The 24,679-nt window shown below is 35.8% G+C and overlaps 1 protein-coding gene across 1 annotated transcript in view; it reads right to left on the minus strand.

Moving 5' to 3' along the window:
• The window catches only part of DISC1 (DISC1 scaffold protein), a 478,298-nt gene that overhangs the window by 322,409 nt on the left and 131,210 nt on the right, over positions 1 to 24,679 (minus strand). Inside the window, exons 6-7 of the mRNA XM_056814629.1 lie at positions 21,913 to 22,042; positions 14,528 to 14,763 (exon numbers count right to left, since the gene is read on the minus strand). Of these exons, the coding sequence (XP_056670607.1) occupies positions 14,528 to 14,763; positions 21,913 to 22,042 (366 nt within the window). The remainder of the gene's footprint in view (positions 1 to 14,527; positions 14,764 to 21,912; positions 22,043 to 24,679) is intronic.

Genomic DNA, 24,679 nt, shown 5'->3' on the forward strand with positions numbered 1-24,679 from the left:
TGGTAAATAAGTAGCTAGTTTGTTCAATCCAGAGATGCTAATTCAAATTAATAGATAACATTTTTTTTATTCCCCTCTTAAGGATGACTATAAGTTGGAGGAATTTCTAAATACCATGTTTGAGTATGGAAGAAAAGAGAAATTGCCCAGGAGGGAAGGAGTTAGGACCAATAGAGCAACAGTTAGCAAAGGTTTTGTGTAGAGCAAATGTTCCTGAATAGACCAATGATGTTAAAACCTTCAGGATAGGGGGCAGCTGGGTGGCTCAGTGGATTGAAAGCTAGGCCTAGAGATGGGATGTCCTAGGTTCAAATCTGGCCTCTGACATTTCCTAGCTGTGTGACTCTGGGCAAGTCACTTAACCCCCACTGCCTATTAAAAAAAAAAAAAAAACTTCAGGATAAAGTTATGAATTAGCCTGAGAACATGAATTTTCTTTCCTTATGTGCTTCTCTGACAGTTTTGTGTGTGTCCACTCTCTCCCACAGATACTGAGTATTCTGGTGGGAGAGTATTATCCAAGTTTCTTTGTGAATTCTGATATATTTTATTATTTATGCACTTATTTGATATACAAGTACCTGTGATGTTAATTTTTTGCCTTATTACTAAGTAAATGATCATGCTTAAGGTTTAAAAGTATCATTATTGTGAGTAGGTTGCTTATGTAAATAGAATACATCCACTGGGACTTGCAAGCTAAATTAATGAGTAGGAGGAATATATTCTTCATCAGTGGGGTAACTCCATGAACTTGGAGAGAATTGAGTATAATAGTGGATTACATCTTGGACCTTAGACCTGGTAATGTGAGAGCAAATTGAAGTAATCAAACTGATTGTCAACATGGAATCTAGAAACCCCAAACTTTTAGACTAGTAAGATCTGATGAATCCCAAGTTTTAGGACTAGATCATAAATTGGGGTCATGGGAACAGGGAACAAGTACAAGCTTTGAGGTCTCCAACTTACAATCTAGTTCTACAATTTGGGATTCAACAGATCTTACTAAGCTAAAAGTTTGGGGTTTCTAGATTCCATGTTGACATGACCAAAGTAGTAAATAGGTGTCCACACAACTAGGTAAAAGTTATGTTAACTTGGAAATAACACAGAACTACTAAAGTAGTCAGAAATACCAGTCTTTAATCAGGAAAGGGATAAGTCCAATGTTCAGTTGCATCCGGAGCCCAGTGTCATAAACTTTTACAGTGTCTACACCCTGGGGCTCTGGAGATATTGTCCCTGGGAGTGACACTGTGCTAGATGATAGCTTCGAAGGACAAAAGAAGTTGAGGGATTTATATACCATTTGGGGAATATGATTGATTGACATTACCATGGCTACAAGGAAATGGGAGTATCCAAACTACACAGATAGGCTTGGGAAAGAAATCATAACCAGAGACTAGGGTATAAGGCAGTGATGGTGAAACTATGACACGTGTGCATAGTCATTTTTGATGACACATGCCACATGCAGGCTCAGCTTGCCTTGGGCCCATCCAGGGAGCCCTACACCATCAGCAGCCATGGCCATGGCCATGCCCTAGCCCAGCTGGGAGGAGGGGAGGGAGAACAAGTGGGAGCTGGGGGGTGTGGGGCTACCATGGGGGCAGGGAGGAGGAACACAGGTACAAAAGGAAACTGCCTGGGCAGCCAGGCTGGGAAGGGGAGGGGAGGGGTGGGGCAGGGGCAGGAAGACTGGGTTGGGCTTCAGCCCACATGAAACAGAGGAATGCCTGGAAATGATTACCAGACACTTTTAGCACACTGAAAAATATAGCAATGGCTCTACTCACAATTTTTCCCTCTACATACTTTTGTGAGATCTTACTCTCAGCATCAAATAATATCAGAACCAACAAAAGAAACAGATTGACAGATGAAGTTAATACCGTTTGCTTGGGCTTGAGGTGTACAAAATACCAACCTTCAATTAAAGATTTAGCCAATGAAATTCAGCAACAAAAAAGTCACTAATAGGCAGGTTAGTTAAAGAATTTCCCTCCTCCTCACTTATCTTAGTTCATGGCACCCCACACAAATTAAATAATATCAAGACCAACAAAAGAAACCGACTGACAGATGAATAAAGAAGTCATTAAGCAGGTAAGTTAGATAATTAGTTTTTGGTTTATTAAATACAGTTATATATTATAATTATACATTTTTGTTACTTAAATTATAAATATCGTCAAATTATGGTTTTTTTCCTTGAAGTGACACACCACCTGAGTTATGCTTGGTTTTTCAGCAAATTTTGACACACCAAGCTCAAAAGGTTGCCCATCACTGGTTTAAGAGAATGAGATACTTACAATGGTTACTAAAAAGGGTGGTCCCTGCACTGGTGTGAATCTTCTTGGGAAAGGACCTCTGATACTATGGGAGAAGCTACTGGGACAAAAGGATATTAAGCATTTGACTAAAATCTGTCAACTCTACCTAGCTAAATCCATTAAATATCTTAAGGTCTATTATTCAATCTGAAACTACCAGTTTGAGATTCCCTTCAGGCTGGATTTTCAGGGGAACAAAGGGCAAGTTTTGGGATCTTCATCTTTCAAGCTGACTAACCTTGGGGTTCTCTTAGATTCCACATTGGCAGATATAAAGCAGTCATCTCATATCACCTCACTTGTATTTACATGGAAATAGTATAAGAGGGGAAGGAAAAAAAACAGACAGGAATAGGGAAATATTCTACTTCAAATGGAGTTCCTAATCATGTAAAACTTGAACTTTTGTTCTCTTTCTGTTTCTGCACCTTGACTATATCTCCAAATACAAAAGTGAAAAATCCCCTCCCTTCAAGGAACTTACATTTTAATAGGGTGCTAAAACACATATAGTAAAGCAGTAACAAAGAAGAAAATTTCAGAGGGATTCTGAGTAGAACTAGAAGATAGTAGAATGGGATATTCTTTCCAGTAGCATAGTATTATTAATTTGACTATAGGAGAGAGAAAGAGACAAAGACAGAGACAGAGACAGGAGAGAGGGGGGGAAGGAGGAAGAGAGTGAGAGAGAGAGAGAGAGAGAGAGGGAGAGAGAGAAAGAGAGAGTGAGAGAGAGAGAGAGAGAATAATCCAAGAAATTGTTTTCTCTCTCTCCAGTTCATCACCTCCTGACTAACAGGCATCTCTACCTTTGGGAGTTTCCTATTCTATTTAAACTTCATTTATTTATTATTTATACTTTAATTAAGTTTTGTGTCCATGTAAAGATAAACTGATTTTTTTTCTTTTCTTTTTTTTTCTTTTTTCATTCCAAGTTAGTACTTACTTTAAAGAAGTAGACTCAAAAAGGGGAGAGGGGGGAATTAAAAGAGAACTTGGGATTTAACCAAAAGCTTTATAGTAAGTTCCTTCTGTGATTGCATAAAAATAGGCCTTCATAAGAATAGGAAATGGTAGAAGTAAATAGGCAACTTGTGAAATAGAACATTTAGATGAAAACAGTTTGTAGAATGAATCTCTCCAGGCAAAACTGAAATACTTAAAAGTCACTTTACAGCCTCTGTCACTTCAAAAACAATGACAGACAGAAGTATAATTGTTAGCAATAAGAATAGCCAGTAACTAAAAGCAATGTACCAGGTTGCAAATGGAAGAGAATTAAACATGGCTCCCACCTAGTTGGCTGAAAAAACCCCTAATAAAACCAAAAGACAATACAAGAAAAAGAAATATAATACACACTGAAGAAAGAACAGATCCTCATTCTGTTACCCAACACATTAGATAATGCATAGACAACAAAGCTCTGCAATGAAAACCTATCAATCTTTCTCTATTCTTACTCTCTTACCTACCTCACACTGTGTTAATTGTGTGTAAATATTTATCCTACAAAACCAGCAGGTCAGTTTAAAAAGGGTAACGCTTGTTACAAATAGAAAAGCAATAAGTCACATGAGCAGCTTTAACAAGACAAAGCTCACATTTCTCAGTAAATTATTTTTAAGGTATTATCAGTCATTTTCTTCTGTAAAATAATTTTTAAAATCCACTCAATAGGGAAAAAGAAATATTAGTGAGTGAAGATTAATTTTTTTAAATGCCAGATTATCTAATATGTTAAAGAGGCAGTTCTTTTGAAGCCTCTGAATTTCCCTCAATTTAGTAGCATTTCATTTACCCCAGGCCACAACCTCCTGATATTAATGAGACATTAAGCCTAGCACTCGACCTCCACACAGATATATTCCTTGGGAGTCTCTACTGTGCACAGGGATTTGCCTCAGCTCTTGAAAGCCCTCTTTATTGTTTCCCTGTCTCTTCTGCCTTTAATAAGATATGTATCTGAGGAAAAGAGAAAGGCTATTGATTTTTTCAGTCAATTGTGAACTGCTGAATTTCATTACTTCAAATCTCATTTGAAGGAAGATCTGACATCGCCCCTAGGATTATTCATTCTGCAGGAAAGTGTGTGGTATGTGGAGACAATGAATAGGGAGAGTGAGAGGCAACCAAAGTGAGTCCCATCTTTCTGGTATACACAACAGCAGTTAACCTACTAGAACTACAACAAAGACTACCTGGTTTACAGCCTACTGCCCTCCACTACAGTCCATCAGTCCTGAATGAGGTTCCTCTGTCTGTACCACTGTCTCCCAAAGCATAAATGTCTGACCAGGTAGAGCGGCTGCATCCAGGAGTAATGTTTGATTCGCAGCTTGAGGATGGTTCCTGTGGAGATGTGACATGCTTCCCCTAAATACAAGACCTGAGAAAATGCATTCAAAAGCCTTTAGAATATATTTTGTGCTAAGCGTGAAAAATCCCAGAACCTGAGAAATGAAGAGTCCAGGCACCATCTAACAGAAGCCAGGCAGACATTACTAAATGGCTTGTGAAGGAACAATGCTCAGACTCCCATATGAGCATCATCATACTGTTAATTACTGGAATCATTTTATTATTTCTGAGACACACATTTGTTAGGTGTAGGTACAAATATATGTCTTATCTAGATTTCAAAATACACATATTCCAGTAGCCACTAAGGATGAAAGACAAGAAAACTACATGGGGGAGGAGGGTGACTTTGTACACCCAAACTGTCTTCTTTGAGTTTCAGATTGTACCATAAATGAATAATGTCCATATTCAGGGAAGTGACTACAACTAAATATCTATCTCCTCTCTTCTATCTATAAAGGAGATCAGAATGAGACAAGGACAGACACTGACTTGCTTTGACAAGGAAATGAAGAGCTCAACAAAAGCAGTCATTAAATTTAATTCTCAGTCCCTCCTTCCACTTCCCACTCCACAAATTGGTAGAGTGGAAATTGTACTGGCTATTAAAGTCAGATGACTCAAGTTTAAATATTGACTTTACATTTACCCCCTTTGTGACAAGAGGATTTACTTTTCTGGGCCTTAGTTTCTTTATATGTAAAATGGGGGTGTTGGGCTACATGTTTTCTCAGGTCCCTTCCAATTCTACATGTAAGATCTTATGATCCCTCTCACTCACATCTGCCCCAAATCGACAGAGAAGTTGATGATTGGTTTGTAACATGCTGTATTTAAAGTGATAGGAATTTAAGTACAGATATTTTGACATTTTGTAGACAGCCTCAAGCTTCTCTCAATTTTCTTTTTCTGTCAACCCACCATGCTTCTGCATACTGGATTCTATATAACAGAACACTTTGCCCTTTGCATATTGAAAGAAAACCCCTCTCAGCTACCAAGGTCAAACAGTGGCTCTCCTTGTCACAAGCTGGCAGCACTCTATTCCCATTCCTTTATCTCTAAGTTACATGTCCAAATAAATCATTGGAATTGTAAAACTTCTGCTTTCATTTCTAATACTTAAATGGAAAGCAAGTGGGGAAAGGGAGGAGTGAGATTTCCCTAGTCCACACCACACTCATCCAGAGGATTCTCAAAGTGGCAAGGTCACCAATGATGCCCTTCATGCAATATCAGACATCCTGCCACCAGTAATAGGCTCAGAAATGCCAAATGCAATTAAGAAGTGTATTGTCGAGTTCAAGGCACAATTTATCCAGAGCAAGAAATAAATTATTCCTTTTGAACTTCCACACTGCTCCTAGGGTGAGTAAATCAGAGCCTACTTCTCCACAAACAGCTTAGTGTATCTCCGGTCCATAAGGAGTAACTACTTTTAATAATAATTCCAGTCATGAATTTCTGCAGATGCTTTATAATTATATGAGTCTTTGAAAACTCTCTTCATAAGTATGTTTCGTGATTTTTTATTTCATATGTTATTTAGCCATTTCAGGTCTAAATAGGCTTAACAAGAAGAAAAGAGTAATAGTCTATTATCCCCAGGTACACAGAAGATGGAGCCCTCAATTCAGTATCATACAGAAGAGAAAAAAAAATTGAAATAATAATAATGACCCAATGGCTCCAAGCCCTAATTCTTCCCAGGTTCCCTTCCTTGAGTTCACTCACCCTACCTGCACCCACATTAGCAGGCCAACATGGTTATTCCCAAATGGGGGAACGAAGGTGACAACCATAGAGATACACTTAAGAAAGCTCAACTCTCCTAGGTTCCTAGAGGTAACTCTGGAGTGGAAGAGGGTATACTCCTACCATTTGCACTATTGCTCCTTCGCCTGCACCAGTGGGTTTCTCCTTTATACAAAACTGGTCACAATGACACCACTAACCCTGTTAAACACACAAAATTTGCTATGCCAAAAGACAAGAACAAAACTCACCATAACATTTCCTCAGTAGAAGGCAAGAACATATTAATCATTGCATTTCCTCATTTCAAAAGACAAAAATGTAACAGCTCACCGATAAACCACAGTCATACTGTTCCCAACATTATACATTGAATTCATTGGGAAGAATGGACATCCAGTTAAAGAAAACTAGCAGGAAGACACATATGTAGGGAAAGCCAAATACTAAGGAAAGACAGGAGATTTTGCTTTCTTTGGTCTCTTTAAAAAAAAAAGTTATATTGATATGTTTTTTTTTTCCTACATTACAAACATTAAATATTGTAAAAAATATTTACATAAATAATATAAATGCAATGAACAGTATAAAACTACTTCCATTTGTGAGAAGTTTCCTATAGCAGTAAAAGTTAAGTAAAACTAATAACACTCATCTGAAAATGCACAGAATGTTTTACATCTGTAGCATATTCTCCCACATAAATATCTTCAAATAGAAGACAAATAATTTAATGTTATAAAAGATTTTTCATTGACAAAATATATACTTCCTCTACTGAAAAGAGAAAAAAGTGTTTGGACTATATTTTTTCATCTAAAAAGCTCAGCATACTTTATAAATATTATTTGGTAGTGATTATCCTTTTTTATCTTAAATTTTTATTTTTTCCAGATTACATGTTGATACAATTTTTATGTCTTTTTGTGAATATCTAATTCTGTACTCTAAATCCATCATGTCTCTGTAATGGATTAAATGTTTCATCATTCACCCTAGTTCTTTCAAAGTTGCATGTTTTATAGTGTTATTGATATTGTATTACTTCTGATTCTGCTCACTTCAATCTACCTCAGCTTATAAAAGAGCTGTTATAAATATTTTTGTGCAGAAAACTTCATTTTATTTTTCTTTTATCCTTCTTGAGTATGGCCTAACAGTAGTACAGTTGGACCAAAGAACATGAAATATTTAGCAACTGTTTGCATATAATATCAAATTACTTTCCAGAATGTTTTACTCATTTATGATTCCACCAATGATACACCAATGCATCTATTTTCTCAAAGTCCCTCTAACACTCACCGTTTTCCTTTTTTGTCATCTTTGCCACTCTGATAGCTGTGAAATGGAATCTTAGAATAGCTTTAATTTACATTTGTCTAATTAGTAGTGATTTGGATCATTTTTTAAAAATATGGCTACAAATAGGTTTCTTACCTTTAAAATGATCATATCCTTAGACCTTTTATCAATGAGAAATGGCTCTTGTTCTTATGATACTAAATCAGTGCCTCATATATCTTGGAAATGAGACTTTTATTAGAAAAATTTGCTGCAAAGACTTATTCCCAGTTAATTGTTTGTCCTTTAATAAATTAATCAATAAATCTTTATTAAGTGCCTATAATATGCCAGGCACTGTGCTAAGATTTGTGTGTGTAAAATCTTTTTAATTAGTAGCATTCACAGCAGCAGTCATACTTTGTTGAACCATTTCAACAGATGGTTGAAACCAGGTTGAGGGTAATCAATGGCTACAAACCTCAAGCATGTGAACCCCCCCCACCTCCCACCCCCCCACCCCCCAGTTAAATGGGCAAATGGAGCAATTTGTTCCAATGGTCATGAAGGCAACTGTAACAGACATTGTGGAGCACTCTAGAGCTTGGTCAGACATCAAAGACACCAATGTCATTCATTCATTGTATCCCAGGCTATCAACAGTTGTCCTGACCTTTGTCTTGCAACTGGACACTTGACTCTGGAAGAGAGAGTGGGGCAACTCTGCCTCTTTTAAATTCAACCAATGCACCAGTCAAAACATCACTCTATACTCTCATTGACCTTCTTTGAAAACAAAGGACAAACAAGATTTGATGAATGATTTTTAAATTATCCCTCCTTGATCTAATTTCCAAGTCAGTTGTTTTTCTGATGAGTTAGGTAACATTTTTTTCATCCTCTTGACTTTATTTATTGTTCCTTGAAGTCTCATGGAATCATTAGTTTTCAGATGCCCAATTTTAATTTTTAAGGAATTTGTTAAAATAAGCTTACTTATCTCCCCCCCCCCCCAAATTTGGCCCAATTCCTTTTTAAAAATATTATTTTCTTAAGTATTTTTGTGCCTCTTTTACCAAGCTGTTCTTTCTTCCTTTTTAAAAAAAAATTATTTATTTATTTGTTACATTTAAATTACCAATTAAATCCCTTCCTTCCCTACCACCATTGAACAAAGTATCACTTGATTAAAAATATGTATGTATAAAACTATATCTTGCTTATTTTTATTTATCATTTCTTTTTCTGGAAGTGGACAAATACATGAGTCATTCTCCAAATAATACTATTTTTGTTGTTGCATATGGTGTTCCCTTGTTTCTTCTCACTTCACTTCATAATTTCATGTAGGTCTTTCCATATTTCCCGAAATAAACTTGTTCATCATTTTTTTATGGCACAATAATATTTTATCAAAACCATAAGCCACAACTTATACAACCATTCCCCAAATGATTGGCATCCCTTTTGTTTGCTACCACAAAGAAAACTCCTATAAATATTTTAGAACATATAGGTTATTTTCCATTTCCTCTGATCACTTTAGGAAATAACCCTAATGGTATTGGTGAATCAAAAGGTATGCACAATTTTACAACTCTTTGGGCATATTTCCAGTTTGATCTCCAAAATTGTTGGATTAGTTTACAGTTCAATCATGTTCCAAAATCCCCTCCAACACTTTTTGACCTTTTATCATTTTAGCCAATCTAAAAGGCATGAGATGATAATCCAGGATTGTTTTGATTTGCATTTCTCTAATCATCGATTTAGAGATTTTTTTTCATATTCTTATATATAACTTCAATTTCTTGAACCAAAAACTGTTTGTTCATATCTTTTTACCATTTACCAATTGGGGAATAACTTATATTCTTATATATTTGACACAGTTCTCTATTTTAGATATGAGATTTCTATCCAAGAAGCATCATTAAAATTGTTTCCCAATGTATTACTTTCCTTCTAATCTTGCTTATATTAGTTTTATTTGTACAAAAACCTTAATGTATTTAAAATCATTTTTTTGATCTCACAATATTTTTATCTCTTTTTTATTCACAAGTTCTTCACCTATCCATAAATCTGATAGGTAATTTTGTTCCCTGTGCTACTAATTTGCTTATGTTATCTCCCTTTTTGTTTATGTCTCCCAGCTATTTGATCTTATCTTAGTAAATATGTATACTATTGGTCTACATATAGTTTCTGCCTAACTGTTTTCCAGTTTTCCCAACAATTTTTACAAAATCATGAATTCTTATTCCAAAAACTTCAATCTTTTCTTTTGTCAAGCACAAGGTTACTATAATCTTTTATAACTTTTATAACTAAACCTGGCACTGCTTAACCTCATGACTTTATATTTTTCATTAATTCCTCTGACATTGTCGACCTTTCCTTTTTTCAAATGAATTTTGAAATTTTTTTTGGTTCTGTAAAATAAAATTTTAGTAATTTAATTGGGATGGCATTAAATAAGTAAATTTGTTTAGGTAGAACTGTCATTTTTAATAATATTGGATCTGCCCACCTATGAACAGTTACTATTTCTCCAATTATTTAAATATGATTTTATTTGTATAAAGTTTTTTATAATTATGTTCATATAGTTTCTAGGTTTGTTTTGACAGAGATAGTTCTGGGTATTTTATTCTTTCTATGGTTAGTTTAAATGGGATATCTTTCACTGCTCTTCTTGCAGGACATTGTTGGTAATATATATAAATACTGATGATTTAGGGATTATTTTATATCTTACTACTTTGCTAAAATTGATAGTTTCAATTAGTTTTCAAAGTCGAATCCTTAGGGATTTTCTACATCATTTTTTCATATTATCTGCAAAAAAGAGATAGTCTTATTACCTCTTTTCCCATTCTGTTTTTCCCCCATTTCTTTTTTTCTCACTTATTGCTATTGCTAACATTTCTAGTACAATATTAAATAATATTGGGAATAACAAGCATCTTTTTTTAACTCCTGATCTAATAGGGAAGGCTGCTAACTTATCCCCAATATAGAAAATATTTGCTGATGGTTTTAAGTATACACTACTTATTAATCTAAAGAAAAATTCATTTATAATTTATGCTTTCAATATGAATGAGTATTATATTTTGTTAAAAGCTTTTCTACATATGTTAATTAGTTGTATGATTTTTGTTACTTTTTATTGATGTAATCAATTATGTTAATAATTATAGTTAATACATTTCTCCTATATTAAAACATACCTACATATCTGGTAGAAATCTTGTTTGGTCATAATATATAAACTTGTGATATACTGTTGCAGTCTCCTAGCTAACATTTTATCTAGGATTTTTGCATCTCTATTCATTAATGAAATTAATATATAATTTTTATTTCTCTGTTTTTACTCTTCCTTGTTTTGATATAGTTGTTTTATAAATGAAGTTTGGCAGAACTCTTCTTTTACTAATTGTTCTGAATAATTTATTTAATAGTATTTATTTAAATGTTTGGTAAAATTCACTTGTAATCCATTGAGTGCTTTTTTTTTCTTAGGCAGTTCATTTATGATCTGTTCAATTTCTTTTTCTAAAATAGGTCTATTTATATAGTCTATTTCTCCCTTTGTTAGTCTAGGCAATTTATATTTTTATAAAATTTTATATTTTAAAAACAAATTAAGAGAGGTTGAGGAAAATTTAGAAAAAAGGAAAGGAAAGGAAAAAATATGAAAGATCAATTAATTGGACAAAGATCTAAAAGTCACTGAAGAAAATAATTCATTTAAAAAAAGATTTGGGCAAGGGAAACTAGGTAATTTAAGACATAAAATAATAAAGATAAATGAAAAAATAGAAGAGAATAGGAAATATCTTCTTATAAAACCAACTGAGCTAGATAAGATATTGAGAAGAAGCAATATAAGAATTCTTGGACTCCCTGAAAGTTATGATAAAAAAAGTTTAAACACTATACTTCAAGAAATTATTAATTCTCTTTTCATAATTTTCTTGCATAACCCTCATTTATTTTTCCAAGTTTTCTTGAGGCTTTTTCATAGCTATTTTCACATTGTTATCTTCTTCTGATTTTGTTTCTTGGTCTTCTTGCTTGCTATACAGTAACTTTTTTATGGTCAAATTCTTTTTGCTGCTATTGTTTATTCATTTCCCCCCTAGCCTATTTCTTTACTTAGAACTTTATATTAAAATTGGACCTTGCTCACCTGGGGATGGAGAAGCAATGCTCCAAGCTTCAGGCTTTTTTATTCTGCTGTTTTCAAAGCTAGTTCGAAGGATCTGCAAATTTTGAGTGCTGCCAAGATGGTGTGATCTGGGATAAGTTTTGTTATTGCTCTCCTGGTCTGTACTCTGGTCTTTACTCAGGAAGAACCTCTGATCCCCTGCAGCTGAATACACTAGCACTCCATTTTCCTTTGGTCCTGTGACCAGACTCCCTGATCCCTTGTGACCAATCACCAGCGCTCCTCTTCACCCTGGAACTGAGATCCATAACTGCACATGGGTAATAGAGTTGCTAATCAGCATTAGCTGTACCACCTGCCAGCAAAAGGTTCTCTGTAACCTCTTTCTGAGCAGTTGTCTGACTCCCTCTCTGTCTCGGGGTGGAGAGCTTCCAAAGCTGTTGTTGCACCATCACATGTGTGGGCTCTGGATAAATAGCCACCAGACCATGGCATTACAGATTTCTCCCATTTATCTGTTAAATTTTCTTAGACTGAAAAAATATCTCACCCCAAATTTTTGTTGGCTCTGCTCCTACAAAATTTGATTTGAGTTATTATTTTTAAAAGTTGTTTTGAGGGGAATGTCAAGAGAGTTTAGCTGGTGGTTGCCCCTAATGCACCATCTTGCCTCACATGGAAATGTATATTAAAGAGCCCCTTTTCTTCATAATGAGGAGTGTTTAGACTTTTGTTGTAATGAGGTTAGGCTACAGCAGGAGATGGAAATGGATCAATGATCCCGCAAGAGACACCCTTTCTTACCTAATATCCAGATCATAACGAAGTTTTGTCACTTTTTCAAGTCTGGTCCAGGTAAATTTGGGCTCCATTCTATACAAGAGCGCTACTCAGAGCAGGGGATTAGAATAAAGTATTTTCCAGGAAGGGGCAATGTCTCTACCAGTAAAATTTGTTTGGTTTCCCACCTTTGATGTCACAGGAAGGAAAATGTCTATTAGCAAAGTTGTTCCTGGCATAAAAGATCCCAGAAAAAAGATAGGGAGGGATTAGGAGAATGCATAGGCAAAAGAAGAGAGTTTCTAGAGCAGAGATAAAGAAAACGTTAATTTCCAAAAGTCAGAGCTTTCTCAGAGGACCAGAATGGGTTTAGGAGACTTTATATTAAATTTTTTTTCTCAGTTAAATTTTAAGTGTTTGTAAGCCTAAAGTTCAAATGATTCTATTACAAAGTTATTAATAGATTAATTAATTTTACTACAGCAGATGGTGATTCATTCAAGGCTTATCTCCAACATAATAATGTTCTATTTTTCATATATAAAAATGCTGCTGCTAACAAAATATCAATAGAGTATTAAGAATTCCTAGACCATATATTCTCTATAATACTCCAATGACTTTTCTTGAATTGTTATGTTTCATGTAAGTGTGACTTGTAGACTTGTTGAAACTATAACTTCCTTAAGAGCAAAGAACAGGATTCTTAGATCTTTTGTATCTTTCAGGTTGGAAGGAAATGTTTGTTAAAATAATTCCATTGTTTTTTCAGCATTCTTAATAGCCTCTATTATCTAGTCCTACTTGTGATCAGCCATGTCCATTTGCAAAACAATTGCCTAGGAAGTTTCTTCTGTCTTCACTTAGGACCTTTGTGCAGTATATGGTTTTATCATTTATTATTTGACACTATTGTGTTTAGTTGATTTCACATTCTACTATGCTCGGTTGTTGCTATATACTTAAGATGGCACAGCTAGGTGGAGTAGTGGATAGACTGCAGGGCATGAAATCAGGAAAACTCATCTCCCTGACTTCAAATCTGGCTCCATTCACTTACTAACCGGGTGACCCTGGACAAGTCACTTAATTCTATTTGCCTACATTTCCTCATATGTAAAATGAGCCAGAGAAGGAAATGGTGAACCATTCCTTTATCTTTGCCAAGAAATCCCCAAATGGGGTCAGGAAGAGTTGGCCACCACTAAATGAAAGGCATAATGCCATATACTAGACTAGGACTCAGGAAAACCTGAGTTCAAATGCTGCTTTAGATACTTACTAAATATGTGACCCTGATCAAGGCATTTAATTTCTCTTAACCTCATTATTCTCATCTATAAAACGGGAATGACAATAATAACACCTACTCTCACAAGATTGTTGTATCACTCTACTGATATCTAGGCATATAAAGTGCTTTGTACATTTAGAAGCACTTTATAAATGTTAGCTATTATCACGCTTATCAAACAGTTATTGTATATTTGTATACTGCCTATTTATGTTTGTACCTCATCTTCTCTGCCAAACTGAAAGTTCCACGAGAGTAGGGACTTATTTATCTTAATGATCTTTCTTTGAATCTCCCCCAACACCAAATACAATGTTTTTCATGGAGAAAGATATTCAATAAATGGTTGTTGAATGAATGGTCTAGCAAATGGAGCAATTCCCAGCCTTAACTCTAACCCTATGGGCTACTTACCCAGCCTAGAAAGTTTGTGTACCAATGAGTTGATTGACACAATTCAGTGACTAGAGAGTGCCACCAGTCACCACAAGAAACAAGTGTGAAATCATTAAGGAAGGGAAAAAATACCTCTTAATAGTTCCAGGGAGCTCCAGACTAATTGGAATCTGATAGGAAGAGGCTAGAGTGTCATCCAAGGCTTTCCTGACCTCCTGCAGTTCTCCCAGGGGCACACAGCCCAGCAAGGAAGTCAGCTCACAGTCCTGCAATTGTATGAACTTCTCTTGCTCTTCTATTTCCCGTCTTAATTGTTGATCTTTTGCTTCAAGCACAGACATCCTTGCTTGGAGGCCTTCGATTTCCTTCTGTAGGGGATAGGCAGAACAGATTTTCCAGATTAACCCTGCTAACAGCAAACTGCTTGTCCGATAATGAGTCATTTAAATGAGAGTTAACTGTATGCACTGGAGCAGTGACTGATGCTTCTTCTGAGGCAGGCAGATTTTCTGAGGTTTGCTGAACTGGAAAAATCACGCTGGCTTTACATTTCTGATTAGTTGGCATAAGGAGAAACAGTCCTCCCCAAGCATGAAATAACTGCTGGGGGCATCCAAAAATTTGACTTGGAAAAATGCCTTAAATATATAAATTACTTCCGTCATAGTGGATAAAGTGGTGAGATGCCAGGATGAGGAGCATTATCCAATGTAGTCACTTATGAAGCACATAATACCACACAGCAGATCCCCTTCAAACCTATCCTTATGTCCATTGGAGTCCAAATGTGGCAAAAAAAATATTTTGTGTGAATAAAAACCATACAAGCATGCCTTTACAGAGCCATAAGCTAGAGCAGGAATTGGCAAGCAATGGGAACAAATCTTCCTGCCACCTGTTTCTGTAGAGCCTGTGAGCAGAGAATGATTTTAATATTTTTAAATACAATAAAATTTTATTTTAAAATATAAAGATCATTCTTAGTTATCAAATGTAGCTAGATTTGACCATTAGTTTGCCTGATCTAGGGAATATGAACAGAGTGTTGTTTTTGTCATATAAAATGAAATAACTGAGGGACAGCTAGATGGCTGAGTATATTGAGAGCAAAGCCTAGAGGTCCTGGGTTCAAATCTGACCTCAGATACTTCCTAGCTGTGTGACTGTGGGCAAGTCCCTTAATCCTCACTGCCTAGTCCTTACCACTCTTCTGCATTGGAACCAGTACAAAGTAAGATGTATCTAAGATGGAAGGTAAGGGTTTTTTTAATGAAATAGATGGTGAGTGCCATCCAGCTTGTGCTACAGGCTCAAAAATTGAATTTCTGTGGCTTCAGAATTCAGGTTTTACTTATAATACAAAGAATGCAGGACATCATCACCTTTTGAAGTCAGTCAGTCAACATTTAACTTAGATTGGCAGGAGAGGCTAGGGCTAATTACCAAGGGTTGTAGTACTATTTCAATCCCAATCCAACAAGGATTTATTAACTATTATATGGTAGGTACTAGACCAGGTGATGGGGGTACAAAGACAAAAGGGAAACTGAACTGCAACCCTCAAGTGCCTCAATTCAATTAGAATTTCCTATTTGAACCCCACATGCTTCTGCTTCCTTCACTAGACCTAGAAAGTCATAAATGATGTGTATCAAGTACACAAGCTGACGAGAGCCATTAGCTATATTCATGGCATAGCATGATAATTAGTAATGAATTGGCAAACTTCTGCCCTTTCTAATTTCTCAATCATCTTGACCTGTCTGTAGCATTTGATGTTGCTGGCTACTTTTCCTCTGCTTGAATACGCATGCCTCCCTGAGTTTTTATAGCACTTCTGTTTCTCCACCCATCAGTCTGTCCGAGTCCTTTTTCCTGTCGTGTTCCTTTGTGTCAGCGCACTCCAGAGCTTATTTGGGACTTTCTTCCTAGAGTCAACCCTGGCAGGTGACACCCTAAAATCTTTCTTCCTCCAATTAGCTCTTTTGGGCAGAAAATGGCAGGTCAGCCTCTGAGTCTTCCTGTGATCCAGCTCTGAAATCTGTTTAACCCACCCACAGGTCTGGATTTGACTAACCCGACCATTCTAAAACTGCGTCTTTTGCATGAAATGACTTCCTCATATCAGTCATACGTAAATAAGATACTAAAGGAAAGGTCAGTGGATATCTTTGCCCTGAGTGACAATGGGATGCTTTCCCATCCCACCATGGATGCTTTCTCATCCTTGTTTCTTACAACTCCCTTGTTTCTGCTTCTATTAATAAAAATTATGCAATTAAAAGGGAATCCTACCTTGCACTTACCTCACTCCTCATTCTCACTCACCCCCAAAAATCCAAACTGTTGCAAAATGTTGTCATTTCTACCTTCACAATTGCCTTCTCTCCACTTACACCCTGGTTCCTGTGCTCATGCTTTGATTAGATTAGTGCAATGACCTCTTAATTAGTCTCTTTCCCCAGCACCAATCCATCCTCCACATAGCTGACAAAATAACTTTTCCTAAGCACAAGTCTGATCATACTATCTCCCCTTTTACCTGCAGGAAGAGATAAAAAGTTTGTTGTTTGGCATTTAAAGCTTTTAACAACCTAGTCCTCTCTTCTTTTCCAATCTACTGCCATTTTGCTCTCAATCCAGTCATACTGCTTTTCTTTATTCACAACATTCCATTACTCATCTCAATTTGATTTGATCACTGGTTGATCCCTTTGCCTGGGATCTTCTTTCAAGACTCACAATAATATTACAACCTTTCCTGATCCTTCCCTCTTTCTCCCAAATAAAAGAGCTTCTCCTTTAAGGTTAACTTTCAGCTACTCTGTAAGTACTTTGTATATACTTAATTTATTTAAATTTGGCTTATCTATTAGAATGTAAGCTTCTTGAAGGCAGGATTATTTTTGCCTTTTTTTGAATCCCCATAATTTAGCATAGTTACTGGCATAAAGTAAATGTTGGTTGATTAGTGACCCTCAAATCTATATTTTTAGCTCTAGTCTTCTTCCTAAGCTCCAGGTTTATATTTCCAATTGTCTGATGTTGACTTTGTAAACTGGATACCTCAGGAGCATCTCAAACTCAAAATATTCAAAACAGCATTTTATTATCTTTTCCCCAAAACCCATCCTTCTTCCTCATATCCCTATTTCTGAAGTCACAAACATCCTTCATGTTACTTAGGTTCAAAATATCAATCTTAGCTTCCACTCTTGACTTTCTCTCACCCTTCATTTCTAATTATTTTCCAGGTATTATAATTTGCACCTCGACAAGATCTCTCACATGTGTCCTGTTTTCCCTCCTCCCAAGGTGCTCATCCTGGTTCAGGCCCTTATTACATTCCATGCAGATGAACCAGACTCTGTGCACCAACTCCTAATTAGTCTTCTGGTTTCTAGTCTCCCTTCTCTTCAATCCATCCCTCAAATGCCAAATTGATATTTCTACAGAAAAATCTAACCATGTTATTATTGTGTTGAATCATTTTCCAGTAGTAGACTTACTCTTCATGATCATCATTTGGTTTTTTTTTTTAGCAAAGATACTGGGGTGGTTTGCCAGTTCTTTTTCCAACTAATTTTACAGATGTGGAAATTGAGGCAAACAGGGTTAAGTAAGTGCCAAGTGTCTGAAGCCAGATTTTTAAATTCAGCAATATGATATTGCTGTAATAACCCTGTTATTACCATGTTCAAAAAGTTTCCTCTTGCCTTTAGGATAAAATGCAAACTCCTCAGATGGCATTTAAAGCCCTTCACAATACAGTTTCAAGCTAATTTTCTAAGTTTACCACCTATTACTTTGCCCCCTGCATTTTGCATTTGAGATAAACTAGTCCATTAGTGCTCCCACATACAGTATTCGCCTCATAGAATTACTAGCTTTCTTCCAGTCTCAAGTGGAATATCAGTTCCTATGTAAGTCTTCCTCTAATCTTATCAGGAGTGACTGTCCTGGACTCCAAAAAACTACTTTGCACATAGTCTGAATTTATCCCCACCCTCCACCACCAAAGCAATAGAATGGAAAATGCTTGAGAACAAGAACTTTTGTTTTTGTCTTTGTATTCTCAATGCTTGACACACAGTAAATACTTTCAATATTTCATTTCGAGATATTGGTAACAATAGCATTCAAGACACAAATTGTTGTGGAGGAGAACACTAGAGACAGGTAGGCAGTCCAGTGGAGAAAGTGCTGTGACTAGAATTAGGAAGGCAGTTCAAATCTGTCCTCAGACATTTACTAGCAGTGAAAGATGATCCTAGAGTCAGAAGGACCTACATTCTAGTTCTGCCTGCTTTGGAAGCATACTGGCAAGTACTTTAATTTCCAATATGGAACTTACAGCTATAATTTATTTACAAGCTATTGAATTACTTTAGCCTTATTTACCTCAGTTTTCTCAAACTGTAAAATTATAAAACCTCTACAGGCCAGGCTTATTGTGAGGATCAACTGAGATAACATTTGTAAAATGCCAAGCATATGATGGGCACTTAATGAATGCTTCTTTCTTTCCTTACTTTTACCCTCCCAGAACTGGTGAAGGAAATAGAAGCTGATGGGATTATGCTGAAAAAAGCCCCTTATTTCTTCTCATCAATCCATCTATCTCTGCCTTCAGAAAATAAACTCCTTAGGATGCCCATCAATTGGGAAATTGATAAACAAAATGTGGTATATGTAGATTACTCATGTGCTATAAGAAATGATGAGGAGAGTGATTTCAGAAAAACCTGGAAAGGCTTACATGAACTGATACAAAGTGAAGTGTGGAGAACCAGAATAACACTGTACATAGTAACAGCAATATATTCTGAACAACTGCAAATAACAGCTATTCTCAGCAATACAGTGATCCAAGACAATCCCAAAGACTCACGATGAAAAATGCCATCCACCTCCAGAGAAAGAATTGATGGAGTCTGAATGAAAACCACAACATACTACATTTCCCTTTCTTTATTTTTTTTTGTTCAAGATCTTTTCCAGAAAATAACTAATATGGGAAAATGTTTTACATCATTGCACATGTGAAGCCTTTATGAAATTGCTTACCATCTCAAGGTGGGAAAGGGGAGTAGAGTTAAGGGAGGGAGGTAATTTGGAACTCAAATTTTTTTTAAAAAAGAATGTTAAAGATTTTACATGTAATGAAGGAAAAATTATTTTAAAAGAAAGCAGGTCCCTTATTATGAAACTCATCTTCTATGTTCTGATAGCATGCTGATTTTCTCATTATTCACCTGCTTAAAGTGAATAATGAGAAACAAAAGGCAGTATGGCTTAATGAAGAGAAAGTTAGCCTTAGAGTTAAGAAGGCTTCAGGTCCTAACTGCTTTAGGCTCCCACTGGGAAAATTACTTAATTCCTGCTGTGGTACTCACAACTATGATTTACATATAAACTGTCAATTCTATACCAGGAATTCCCTACACTGATATAAAATCAAAGGTCACAACAAAAGCAAAAACATAAAAATCAGAAATCAAACTCAACTTCAACTTTGAAGTTCACTTGAAAAATCATAAGATTCCTACTAGATATCCTTCCTGGCTGGAAATGATAATATATAAATTCCAAGCAAGGACAGGTCAATAGAAGCAGGCTCAGTGGATAGAATATCAGGATTGGAGTCAGGGTTCAATCTGACCTCAGATACTTCCTTCCTCTGTGACCTTGCACAAATCACTTAACATCAATTGCCACTTTGGTCTCAGAATTAATACTAAGACAGAAGATACAAGAATTTTTTTTTAAAAGAACATATTAGTAGGAAGAAACTAAATATCTGACAGTTCCATCTTGAAAAGGAAAAGTCCAAGGAAATATCCCAACCTTCAAGGCCAATCTGATCTACCCTATACTAAGCAGGAAGATCTATATATTCTGAAAGAATAGCAAAATCCTTGTCCAGAGCAACATTGGAAAGAATGGTGAGACCCCAGGCAGAACCCCTGGCTCAGTTCATGCCAAGGGAACCATAGAACCAGTCAGGAGGATTCAGGTGCACTCTAGGAATATCCTACCTAACATCATAATCCAAGGCCAAGTACTTTCCATCAATATGCTCAAACACTTCACATTATTCCTCAAAACAAGATTTTTCTAGGTGTCCACACTGGACTGTGAAGTTCACCTATAGGTATTACAGAGCTAGGCCTGGAATCAAGAAGACTTGAGTGCAAATCCAACCTCTGATACTAGCTATGGGACCCTGGGGAAGTCACTTAACCTATGTTTGCTTCTATTTACTCAATTGCAAAATGGTTATAATAATAGCCCCCATCTTCCAGGATTATTATGAAGATCAAATAAGATGTTTCCAAGTACTTAGCAGAGCACCTAGCACACAGTAGGTGTTTAATAAATATTTATCCCTTCCCTCTTTTCCATCTGAAACCATAACCCTGTGGCTAGAGTAATGGTTAGGGGAGAATATGAAAACCAAATTACTTTTTAGAAGTCTTACTATCTGTCAACCACTGCAGGTTGATCTATTAGAGTAGCCAGTGAATGTAGCTCAAGGGTTACCATCTCTTGGAAAGTGAATCAATGGTTTTGGTCAGCACTGGGGAAAGAGAGAGAGAGAGAAAGAGAGAAAGAGAAAGAGAGAGAGAGAGAGGGTGGGGGAGAGAGAGAGGGAGGGAGTTGGAAGTTTGAAGGATGGAAACGGGGGAAATAAGAGGCTTCTGAACTCTATTTTATTACTTTTAGATCACATCACCAGGCTTCACAATGTTGAGGTTTATTTGTGTATGATAGGTCCTTTCTACTTCTATGATTACTTTATGCTTATCTGGTTTTAAATCATTGCTCTGTTAAGACTTCTAATTTGAGTGATCTCTGGCTCTCAAAACTACGAGTCTTGAATAGAAGGCTGACTATTATTTGTTGGACATATTAAAAATGGGTCAACACTTAGACTAGATCATCTTAAGGGTTTCTTCCAATAACTAATATTCTATGAGTTTAGGACTGCTGACCTCAGACTCAATGCCTTACACTGACCTTTGGCTCCCATCCATTCTCCACATTGAGCCATCCCAGGGATTGGCTTTTACCCATCATTTCCATTGCCTATCATTTATATTTTCCTGGTTTACTCTTGCTCACAATTTGGTTTAACAAAGGTTTCCAAAAGGGACTGTATTTTGCAAAATTCTTTTTATCATAAAAAAAAAACAACTTGAAAAGTTAGCATGATCAGAGATGACAAATGAGCCTGGAAACACAAAGTGAATATTCAAAAGATAATGAAGAATGTCAAAAATAGGCACAAAAGCCACTGAGTTTTCAGCCCCTCATTTATAATAAGATTCAAGCAACCCCTGTAACAGTCCTCTACCAATCACTGCTTAGAGAATCTTATTGGATTCCAGCCAAAGCTCTAATTGCTATACTGAAGCAAAGAAAGGATTTCCAATTTACCCCATTCCCCATCAAATGGCTACAAAATCACTTTGCCAATAGAGATTTTTTTTCTTGCAACTTCATCATCCCTTTACCTGCAATTGCTGCTTTTCTTGAAGAAGCCAATCTCTTCTGGTGATGGAAACCTGGAGTCTGTCCTGAGCTGCAGATTCTGAGAGGTTCAACTCCATTCTGAGCTGTGATTGGGTTTCTTCACTGTTGACCCTTAGGAGGTAAAATAGTAAAATCTTATAATTGTAGCAATCTTGTAAATAAAGTCTAGAAATAAGCAAAATGTATTTATTGCCTTATAAAGTAGTCATCAAATCTGTATAATTATCCTAAATTTCAGGGTTTACAATCTTTTAAAGCAATTTTAGGAAAAGAAAATCGCCAACACCCTGAATCAAGAAAGTGGATCTTCCAGAGAAGATGCTATAAGGATATCTACAGAAACTACACACTACATAAAAAATCAATTGTAAAAAACTGTTTCTGAATAGAACAAAAAAAATAATATAATTGAGAAATAATTGACAAAATAAAACATTAAAAGGGGCAGCTGGGTGGCTCAGTGGATTGAGTCAAGCCTAAAGACAGGAGGTCCTAGCTGTGTGATCCTGGGCAAGTCATTTAACCCCAATTACCTAGCCCTTACCACTCTTCTGACTTAGAACCAATACTTTGTGTTGGTTCTAAGGCAGGAGGTAAGGATTTAGAAATGATAATAAAAATATATTAAAATATAGATATCACAATAAAAAATTTTAATGTGTGCTTTTTGAGACTACAGACTGTTTTTTGCCTTTCTTTTCATCCTCAGACTTAGCACAGTGCCTAAAACATAGTAAACAATTAATAAATACCTGTTAGTTAATTGATTGGTTGATTGCTCCAAGGGTTTTTTCCCCCAAGTGTGACAAACTCACAGATGTTGGATCAGGGCTCAGCAGAAAAGCTCTCTTAAGGAGATTTTAATATATTAAGAGATTTATAAGCATGTTCTTTTTAATCTCTACCACAGTCCTTTGGCTTTTACTTGAAGATAAGCTCTACTTCATTAAAATATTGGAACATGTCCGTGTGCCGAGTAGCCATGAAGCCAAGAATACCTTTTAAATTAATTACATCAATTAGTAAATCATCAAGGATAGCTTAGCCTACAATTAAATTTTAAGACTTGCTACATCTCTGTGGCATCTGACAGTCTGAAGTGTAAACTCTATGTCCTAAAAATGTCAAGTTAAGCTTTCCATCTTTAGTAAAAAGCCTGGCTTCTCCCATTTCATAATTATATTTTTGCCTAAAATGCTCTCACTAATATTGAGATTCATCTGATAGAAAGTTGAGACCTTTTTTAGCTGCAAACTACAACAGAATTATCTATTTCTCTATATTTTAATAAATAAAACAGAAAATCTGACCCTAACTTCAATCACCTCTTCTAATTTCTCAATATTTGTTTATTAAAATCTCTTCTCTTTCCCTCCATGTATAATTTTTTAAAAAATCCTAACAGGTGATCTACAAAGTATGTGAAGCAACTATATAATGTATTGCAATTTATTTGTTCTTTATAAGGAAAATAATAAGAATAACCACATTCACCTTGGATCATCAGAGCAATGGAGCCTCATCTTATTCCCAGATCATTTCATAAATTGCTAAATGCCTTTGACCAATTCTATTTGTAATGAACACCTAGTTTCTATGTTTTATATATGACCTGTCATCTATTATTTATTATATTTTACTTTAAATCTAATGATATAAAATGATAACAATAATCAGGATTCTCCTTAACAAATCTACAGACTTCTTTTGTTTCCCTCACAGAGCCCATTATATAAGGAGTTCAATAAGTACACATTGATAGATTCAGCCATAGCTTTCATCCTCTCATTTTTTGCATCTGTAAGATGGAATAATATAATATTTATCACCTTCCAACATACTTTGTACCATATTACCATAGTAATATAAGAATGAAAAAGGAGTTTTGAAGATGAAAAAAAAAAGGCTTTTGTCCATTCTTAATTATCTGTGGAAATGGAAGGTTACAGTAACACAGATGATGGTTTTGTAGGAGATTTTTGCACCAGACTTACTTCTTAAATTGCTTTGATTAGGTTAGTATTAAGATTTATCTGAATATCCTAAACATGTACCATCTGGAGAGGCGTGAGGAAGGGGAGCTTGTCTGAAATTTAAAATTAATCACAGATGATCTACAAGATAGATAGTCCATGGACAGAAATTGGAAACTGGCCATATTATCATTTGTCATATTCATCACATAATCCAAATGACAGCCCCCTGTGAAAATCCAGTGTCCTACTAATGAAAACTCAGCCACAGACAGTTGCAATGATCTTCCCCGGGCCACACTGTAATTTAGTATTGAAGCAAAGTCTGTTTTCTACCATGAGTCTCATCCTTGGTCCACCAAGTCATTCTCTGCTACTTTCTGGCTGTGTTTGCTTCCTTTATGTGAAATAATTCTCAACAAATCTTCCCCAACAATGCAAATTAGTATGATTCTGTTATAAACTAATCTGTATATAAAGTGAACAAACCTCTGAGAGCCAAGTATTAAAATATGAATGTCTTGGAAAGGCTCTCAGGCAGAGAATGTGTGTGCCAATGGAAACTGTGTGTACTTATCATATTACATACTCCAGTGGAGATTAGGCAGAACCCATCTAAGCACTCATGACTGAAAAAACATTGACCCTTCTGTTTGGTCTCAGGGGGTGGGGAGGTGGGGAAAAATGATCTTTAAGATAGAATCCCACCCCCATTGAAAAATTTCAGCCATAATTGGCACAGCAGTAGAATCTGTATTCCATCAATTACAATCAT

The sequence above is a fragment of the Monodelphis domestica genome, chromosome 2, assembly GCF_027887165.1.
Source record: "Monodelphis domestica isolate mMonDom1 chromosome 2, mMonDom1.pri, whole genome shotgun sequence".
Classification (NCBI taxonomy): Eukaryota; Metazoa; Chordata; class Mammalia; order Didelphimorphia; family Didelphidae; genus Monodelphis; species Monodelphis domestica.